This window comes from Eublepharis macularius, chromosome 5 (genome assembly GCF_028583425.1).
Source record: "Eublepharis macularius isolate TG4126 chromosome 5, MPM_Emac_v1.0, whole genome shotgun sequence".
Taxonomy (NCBI): domain Eukaryota; kingdom Metazoa; phylum Chordata; class Lepidosauria; order Squamata; family Eublepharidae; genus Eublepharis; species Eublepharis macularius.
The window spans coordinates 163,085,569-163,094,455 of NC_072794.1; the positions used below are offsets into that span (position 1 = coordinate 163,085,569).

The 8,887-nt window shown below is 44.8% G+C and overlaps 1 protein-coding gene across 1 annotated transcript; it reads left to right on the forward strand.

The window, feature by feature from the left end:
* Nucleotides 1–689: 689 nt before the first annotated feature.
* Nucleotides 690–8,666, forward strand: MRGBP (MRG domain binding protein). Its single transcript, XM_054979263.1, has 5 exons — nucleotides 690–1,039; nucleotides 2,965–3,086; nucleotides 3,938–4,019; nucleotides 6,011–6,085; nucleotides 7,209–8,666. The coding sequence occupies exons 1-5, from the start codon at nucleotides 733–735 to the stop codon at nucleotides 7,397–7,399; spliced, it is 777 nt and encodes a 258-aa protein (XP_054835238.1). The 5' UTR covers nucleotides 690–732; the 3' UTR covers nucleotides 7,400–8,666.
* The last annotated feature ends 221 nt before the right edge of the window (nucleotides 8,667–8,887 follow it).

An 8,887-nucleotide genomic window follows, 5' to 3' on the forward strand; every position in this document is an offset into this window, starting at 1 on the left:
CCCCTGACAGCACCTGAGCATATTCAGAATACATCATTTTATGCCCTGGAGACGTGATGAATTATTTCATCCCATGTAGATGCAATGAGGGCTTCTCCTTACAGAACCCGAGCATGTACAGAGTGTGTCATTTCATCCCATGGAAACACAGAGGGCTTCTCCCTACAGAACCAGACCATGTGTAGAGTGCATGATTTCATCTCATACAGATGCAATGAGGACTTCTCCCTGACAGAACCTGAGCATGAGCAGAGTGCATGATTTCATCCCATGAAGACTCAGAATTATTTCATCCCATGGAGGCACAGTGAGGGCTTCTCTCGACAGAACATGAGCATGTGTAGAATGCATGATTTCATCTCATGGAGACACAATGAGGGCTTCCTCCTTACAGAACTTGAGCATGTGCAGAGTGCGTGTTTTCATCCCATGAAGACTCAATGAATTATTTCATCTCATGGAGGCACAGCAAGGGCCCCCTACAGCACCTGAGCATGTGTAGAGAGCGTGATTTCATCCCATGGCGAAACAACGAGGGCTGAAGCCCCTTTTTATTCTAGAATATAGCCACAGCTTGAGGGCGCGATACGAGGGCGGGAATCTGAGGCGAGGCTGACGCCCCTCAGAGGGCCTCCCTCCTCTGGCTGGCAGGGCCCGGGCCGGCCGCCAGGGGCCGCTCCGCTCCGCTCTCGCCGGGCCGCCTGGTCTGGCTCCGTGGCCGCCGCCGCCGCGATGATGGGCGAAGCGGAGGCCTCGGTGGGGGCGGCCGACGTGAAGCCCCCGCCGTGCCCGCTGGTCGGGCCGCTCTCCGTGTCGGCGCCGCCCGAGCCGGCCTTGCAGGCCGCGGCTGAAGAGGCGGCGCCCACGACGCCCACCATCGCCTCGTCGGCCGCCGCCGCCGCAGTGGCCGCGCTGGCGGCCGCCGCCGCGGCTCCTCCTCCGCTGCCGCCGCCGCTGCCCGTGCCGCCGGTGCCCGTGGTCTGGAGCCCCGAGGTGGAGGTGTGCCTCTTTCACGCCATGCTGGGCCACAAGCCCGTCGGTGAGAGACGGGGGCGAGTAGGCCGCAGCCAAGCCGCGGGCTCGAGTAGAGGCGCCGGCCGGGGAAGGGGAATGGGCAGCGGGGGGCGTCTCCGCGGGGGCCAGTGCGAACGCGGGAGAGGGCGGCTCTGGGTGTATGCGGGTTTGCGCTCTTTTTTCTGCTGGAATTGGTTCTTCAGGACGTTGGTTGTGTATCCTAATAATCGTATTTGTGAGAGTGCGAGAGAAAAAGAGACCAAAAGGCACTGTTATCTTTTGCTGAGCGTTTTAATAAAACCTCTCCGTCATTCTTTTTATTTATATATTATTGACTTAATTTAATTTGTAGTTCGCTCTACCCGCTCAGAGCAGATTCATAACATTTGGATGTAGATATGCAATAAAACAAGTAAGCGATTAAAACAGTTAAAATAGTTAAATTCAAAGCAGTCATATAAATATCAGTAAATTTATTTAATTAAATGTATACCCCGCTCTCGTTGCAAATGGGCTCTGGGCAGCTTACATGAAATACAAATGTAAAACATCATAAAAATCAATTTTATTTCCTTTCTGCAAGCTAAGGTAGATTGTTTGTTTGTTTATCTGGTGCTTTTTAAAAAAATCCCACTCTTCCTCCATGCATACTGCTGCACCTTCGATCCCCCCCATTTTAGTTTCGCAACAACCCTGTGAGGTAGGCTAGGTTGAGAGAAAATTACCTCTTATGGGTTGCCCGCTATGATTTGGGGCAAACCTGCATTTCCCCAGCCCCCCCCCCACTCTAACCATTGCACCATGCTCTGAATTTATCTCTAACCTTTATGCTTAAGGCTGCTGTGTCCGTGCTTCAAAGATTATGTGTGCATCCCTTAGCAATTGATCCAGGTTGCATGGCTTTATCCTTTATCCAATGTTATTCTAAAAAACAGGTCAGCCCCATTGAAATTGGTGGGATGTATTGCCTAGTTAGGCTGCAGTCCTCTGTACACTTCCTTTGAGAATATTCTCATTAAATACTTTAGCATTTATATGTAGAAGATGCATGTGGTTGTGCTGTTTTTACTCTCTTTTTTCTCTCTAAGGAGCTTCCACTTACGAATTTTTCCTGGAAATGGGAGGGGAGAGGGGGTGAAATTGTGGGGAAATATTGCTATGGTATGATATCTTTGGAGAAGCTATTTTGTATACTAAGGTGACATTAAATAAACTCTTTAGACAGAACGCTGATGACAGTACTGCATTAAGCTCATAGATATGTCCCCTTCTCGTTTCTCAGAAATGCTAAGACAGCTCCTGAATAAGAAAAGTGAATGAATGAATCCTTTATTGACCCAAATGCAGCAGCACTAATGGCTGCTTCAAAATTGGTGCTAAATGCTTTTCTATAAAGCTGTTTCGGAAAATTAAAAGAAATACATTTTTGAGTAGTGGTTCTTGAACTAGTCGAGATTGCATTGCAGGTGGATGGTTGAAACTTCGCAAAGAAGTCCATAAAAAGCACTAGCTCTGCAAATATTCATTATCTCACCTCCGACATATACCTATGGAAGTCATTTGTAGCAACACAGAAAAACATAAAACACCGGTTATGTGTAGAAGCTTTTTTGCTTTGTAGCAGCTCTTAACTTCCACTGGCAAGCAGATGATAGGCTGTTTGCAGGCCTATCCGTATTAATGTTTCTTCAAGGGCCTGTTGACTTTGGGGCATTACAGTCCTGGAGAGGATCAGTCTATGAGTAATATTGCCAGTGGAGTGTTGTATTGTGATGGTCTCATTTTTGTTTAATTGTATTTTCCATCTGCTTTGAGATGTTTTCCATATAGGAACCACAGCCCACATCTCTATAATCAGATCGTTGTGGCTCTATTGTGGTGTAGTGCAAAAGGCCCCTCTCTGAAGATCGTTTTCTTTTTCTCTTTTCTTACTCTTGTTCTCTCCTTCAGGAGTGAATCGCCACTTTCATATGATCTGCATCAGAGATAAATTCAGTCAGAATATTGGGAGGCAGATTTCTTCCAGAGTAATCTGGGATCACCTGAGCACGATGTATGATATGCAAGCCCTGGTGAGTGTTGCCTGTCCAGAAACTGAAGATGGCGAACTGCTGTTGATCTGCCAGTTGGAGGCCCGTTTGCTACATACCATATCTACTGGTGAATTTGGTCCCCATGTGGACTGACAGGCCCAGAGAATGGGGCCATGTTCAGATAGGGGGTATTCCACAGATTTGGGGGATCACCCAGGTTTGCAGAAAAATGTGAAAATCCTTAAAATCCATCCCCAAAGAGAGAAAAGTTGTCTGCACTTGCTTTGTGGTGGCTGTGGGGGAAGGAGGAGAAGCCATCTAAGCTGAGCAGACAAGAGGGAGAGCCAAAATTGTGACTGCCTGTACCAGGCAGGTGGGGGGAAGGAAAGCCAGAGCTGCCTCCACAAATGCCAGGACAGTAGTGGGGGGGGCGGTGGCTGGAGCCAGGCAGCCATTGGTCACAGCAGCTGTCCAGGCAGGCTGGCTGGCAGGGGGGCAGCCCTGGGGAGGATGGGACCCCCCCCCCCACACACACACACACAAGTTTTATGGGTTCCTGCTTGTTCCGGTATATTTCTGATCTATGTGGCCTGTGTACCCTTTCAGTCTTCGTAGTTTCCACCAAATGCTTATGTGCCATAACATTCATCCATAGCTGAATGATAGTTCCAGTTAAAAACCAAACAGGGAGTTCGCAGGTACTATTCTTAGGACTAGAGCGATGCGTAGTCCTAAACTGGTGCAATTTTGTTATACAGTATCATTTTTTCTCGGGTAAACATATTATTCTTAATTTTGTTATGATGGTTATGATTGCCATTTCATTTATTTTAAAAATGTGAATTGTTCATGTAATCGTGTTATTTAATGAGTTTTTTTTAATTTCTCAGCACGAGTCTGAGATTCTTCCCTTCCCAAATTCAGAAAAAAATTTCATCCTCCCTGAAGATATTATTCATGAGGTAAAAGAAGGTAAGATTTGATAGCTGTTTTTTAAAAAAAAACAGTATCTCTTAATATTTATATAATTAGTATTTATATCATTACAAGCAGGAACCTGCAAGGACTTATTTCCCCCTCCCTCACTCTTTCCTCTTCCCATTCCCCCAAAGCCCCCATAGCTTCTCTCCTTTTCCTGCCTTTTCTCTCTTTCCCACCCACCAGCCAACCTACCTTTATCTACCTCTTGTCTTCTGTTTTCCCTCCTTCCCTACCCCTGGTAGTCTTTATTTGGGGAAACTGTGCCCAGTTGCATGGTGTCAGGTGCCAGACCAAGTTGTACTGTGGGTAACATGCAAGGACTTCTGAAGGGGCAACTCATTTTCTCCTCTATCTTCTTCTTCACACAATCTCTTTTTTCCCTCTCCCTGGTAACCCCCATATCCTCACCTTTCCCTGCTCCCTTCCCATCCATCCACCAATCTACCTTTTGCCTGCCTCCCATCTCCAGCTATATTTATTATTTATTTAGTCCATTTGTATCCACATTTCTGCACCGCGGGGACCTGAAGCAGGTCCTCTTCTTCATTTTATCATAAGAATAACCCTGTGACCAGGGGCTGACTAGGAGTGAAAAATATGGGGGAAAGGCCCCTTCCCCCAGCCCGTCCTAGCCCAAACAGAGGGAGGGATAGAGGAAGAAGCAGTCTGCCTGAGCCTCCCGCCCGAAGACCCTGTCCAGGTGTGTGGGGCTGCCTTTGGCCTACCAGGAGGCATCCTGCTGCTCTTAATGGTGAATCCACCCCAGCCTGTGAAATTTGTTGGGCTGAGAATGTGTAACTGCCCAGTCGTCTTGCAGTGAGTTTCCACCACAAAAGGGGGATTTGAGATCCTAGTCTGAAACTAACCAACTTACACACTGGCTTTCATGAGTGGCCACTGTTGCAGAGTAGAAACCAGCCAGGTGAGTCATGCAGATTGAATGGTAGCAAATCGCTTGGTGGCTGCTGCTGGCGTGGCACTGGTGAGACCTCCCTCAAAGGCCAAAACCGCTCCAGAAAAGGTCCTGCCTCCCTCCCCCCCTTCCTTTTTACTGACATACCAGACCTTGTTGTGGTTGTCAGATTACATTACTTGAAAATGTTGAGCGTTGCGATTAATGAGAAGTTCATTAGCCTGTATCCTACCACTCCACTAAGCAAAGTTTGTTTGGCAGTGGATGGTTACGTACTGGACTGTAAGAACAAGGATTACATTTAAAAATACCATTAATTAAACATTTGGGACTTACGATCATATAGTGAACTAGTAAACTTACTTTCATGTATGGAAGTTTCTTTTTTTTTCCCCCAAAAAGAAAGGCTTAAAATGTTTGGTCAAGTCCTCTCAGGTTTCAGAAGATTGAAAATGGCCACAGCATTTAATTTTTAAGGGGAAATTCCCTCTACCTTCCTTACTAGATCTATAGGACTAACAAAATTTGTGGTTGGGTATGAGCTTCTGTGAGCCGCAGCTCATTTCTTCAGCTCATTTTGTTAGTCTTATAGGTGCTACTGGATTCTTGCTCTTTTCTACTGCTACAGACAGACTAACACAGCTACCCATCTTGATCTATTTTCCTTACTACATGTTCACTTTTCCCCACTTTAGTTGCTGTCTTGTCAGCCACTATCTTAAGCTTTCTGGTATTTTACTTCGAAAGGAGTCCAGTAGCACCTTTAAGACTAACCAACTTTACTGTAGCATAAGCTTTCGAGAATCACAGTTCTCTTTGTCAGATGTGTCAATTTTGCGACTACAGACTAACACGGCTAACTCCTCTGGATCTATGGTATTTTACTTATAAGTGATTTGCAAGAATCTTGACTGAGGGCATGGGAATTGAGTGGCGGCGATCTCCTTTAATGCAGTGTAGGACTGAGCACGTTTATAGCAGGTCCTGTGCACTTTAATACAAGTAAGGGGAAATTGAATGTGTTATCAATGCGTACTCTGCCATCACTTGCTCATAATTGCCTCTATAGGTAAAGTGATGATTGAAGATGATGTGAAAGAAGAAATAAAGGAAGAGATGGAATCTCATACAGGTCCCGACGAAGGTAAGAATGATTAATTTTAGTCCATGAAAGACCAGGTCATCTATAAGATCAGTAATATTCCTGAGTCCTGGTTCTTAACCACATTATTGTATGGATGAGAACTTCATATTTATAATATGGACTGGTTATAGTGTAGGGAAACTGGCTGCCAGTAAAATGCAGATGTTTCCTCTGCCATTGGCTTGGTTCTAAACTGGACGAGGAGGAAGAAAGATACTACAAAAACAAGTTGCCAGATTGCAGTCATGTTGGGATGTTTGCATGACAGTTAGTTGCCGTGGTTTTGCTGCTCTTTGGTCTCAGGTTAGATCAGCATGGTCTCCATACGGGTTGTGGGGAAATCACATGTCCTCAATCGGTGTGTCTGACATCCCGAAGTCTTCTGGGTAAAAGCATCCTGGGAGTCATTTCCCATGCTGCTTTGGAAAGAGGCAGGTGCGTGTGAAGATGGGCAGTATGACCCTGCTCTTTTTAGGATTGTTTTGCTTTAATGCAGAATAGAAGCAAAATCTCTCTGGTATGCGGACGGACTTTGCACTATTATTTCACCATCTTCTCAGGATAGACGCATGTTTCCATGTGTCAGAAAATAGTTCTAGAGATCAGCCTCCAAACTGCCTGCTGCAGTCACCCCTTTTTCACATTTTTAGTATCGTTGCTATTAATTACACCATTACACAAGTCTGAATTGCTGCCACTTCCATTATTGGGTAATATCCTGGGAGCTCTTGGATCTCCTTGACATTTGGGGAGATGCGAACATTAACCGCTTAAGTAGTGATATGTTGTGGCGGTGTAATAGTGCTTACCAACTCCAGTGGAGTAAAAATTGACAAAAAGTATACCTGAGCCAACATCATCCCTCCTCTCCTCTCTCCTCCTCTATATTTGACCAGTTTCTTTCTGCCCTCCATGCATCTGACGAAGAGAACCTGAGCCAACAAATGCAAGTAGATTTGTGATCATAACAAACCCCTCTGTGTGGATGGAGAAATATGGAACACAAATGATTTCAGTGATGCAGAGAATAGCTCCACTGGTGGATCCGCTGTTAGGCTGTAGCCATAATTGGTAGATGTGCGATATTTATTTCATCATGTAATTGTTTTTCATCTTTCTTCAGTATATGCGTCTATGGGAAGCCTGGGGAAAACAGCTGAAAAGCCAAGCACCAAGGAGAAAGAAAGAACCTTTTCTGAATCTGGATCCAAAGAAGGAGCAGATAAGAGAAAGCGGAACAGAGTCACCGAGAAGGTCTTAAACACAAACAGCAATCCCTCCAGTCCAAGTGCTGCAAAACGGCGTAGAACATGAACGACGGTGGAGCAAGACAAGAGCGTGTTTAAACTCCAAAACCTGAGCAGTGGACAGTTGGTAGCTTCTAGTTAACAAAAGGAGGGAGGGGGATGAGTTGTAAATACATACCCCTGGGTAAGCATGAGCTTGGACGTCTCCTCTGAGAAAAGATGGCTTGCTGATTTGCAGGAATCAGCTGAACAGTGTCTCTGTCTTCAAAGATTTGGGATGAGTGGAAGTCTGGCAGCTTTACAAGTCAGTGTATTTACTGAGCAAGTCAGGCGATGGCATTTTTTACACAGCAGTTCCTCATATATATTTAGCACTACTCTCGAAGCCGGTGTTTGTAAAGGAAAAAGGAGCTACTGTTCTTGAAGCACTCAGATGGCTGCTCTTTGGAGGACATACATATCATGAGCTGGTGTTGCTAATTTTCATGACCGCAACATGGGCTATTGCTCGGCGAGACGTCAGAGATACAAATGGCAGAGATTCTCATTGGAGAAGTGCACAAAATACAGAGTGCCTCTGTATAAAGAGAGAACTTTTTTGCTTCTGTCATGCTCAGCTTCGTTTCTTGGAAACTGCAGACTGTTCAGACTGTAGAAGAGTGTACCATTAAGCAGTGCAAAGCAGGGACTGATTAAATGCCTTAAAACCAGGGCAGGCGATGTTGTTTGTTGTCTGGGCTGCATATTATCCACAGGAATCTTAAATTGTTTTATGTGAAACGGAAGGTTGAGCACAAGCTGTGAGAAGTTGACAAAATGGATTGTTACCTCTGATTCTTGTACTGTATTAATGCCTTCATCTGCAGTGCCTTTAATGCAAGCATTTTCTTTAAAGTCATTGATACCGCTTGCATCGAAGGCATTTGCCAGGTTAGGGCAATGAATGTGTATGTGCGTATATATTTTTGTATGCATTATTTAATTCAGTTTTTAAATATTCTATCCCTACAGGAAGTTCTTAAATTGGAGATAGTGTGGAAAGTGGTAATTTTGTCACATTATTCTTGTGTAATTCAGTGGGCATCAGCTTACTGATGCAGCTTAGACTTTCCACTTACATTGTAGTTTTAGTTTAAAGTGTTCTGACTTTTATGCTAGGTTGTTGAGAACAGCTTTTTGTTATTTCTGGATGACCAAATAATAAATCTCTCCCCTTATTGTGGCAGAAAACATATTTTTATAAGGGAAAAAAGAAGATGAATGAAGGCAGCTAAGAAGTTGCCAGTTTCACCTTTGTATTAGCCTTTACTGTTTAATAAAAGAGTTCCAGACTATATGTGTTTTGTGGTGGCTGTGCCTCTGGCCTAAAGAAACGGGAATAAACTGCATAAATCAGGTCAGGTTCATTCCAAATACCTTCACAAATAAGAATCAATCTTACTTAAATCCTACCCTACTGCTTAAGGTCAGGTTCTTACACATAGCTGATGTTTTAATAAACTTGTGTCTTGAATGTACTGTGCCAGATTGCTGGTGGGCCTTGCATGATGGAATG

Excerpts from the sequence above, each read along its gene's own strand:
- MRGBP (XM_054979263.1), top strand. The coding sequence starts at position 733 with ATGATGGGCGAAGCGGAGGCCTCGGTGGGGGCGGCCGACGTGAAGCCC. Across the intron at positions 1,040-2,964 it reads GCTGGGCCACAAGCCCGTCG|GAGTGAATCGCCACTTTCAT; the intron begins GTGAGAGACGGG and ends TCTCTCCTTCAG. Across the intron at positions 4,020-6,010 it reads TATTCATGAGGTAAAAGAAG|GTAAAGTGATGATTGAAGAT; the intron begins GTAAGATTTGAT and ends TTGCCTCTATAG.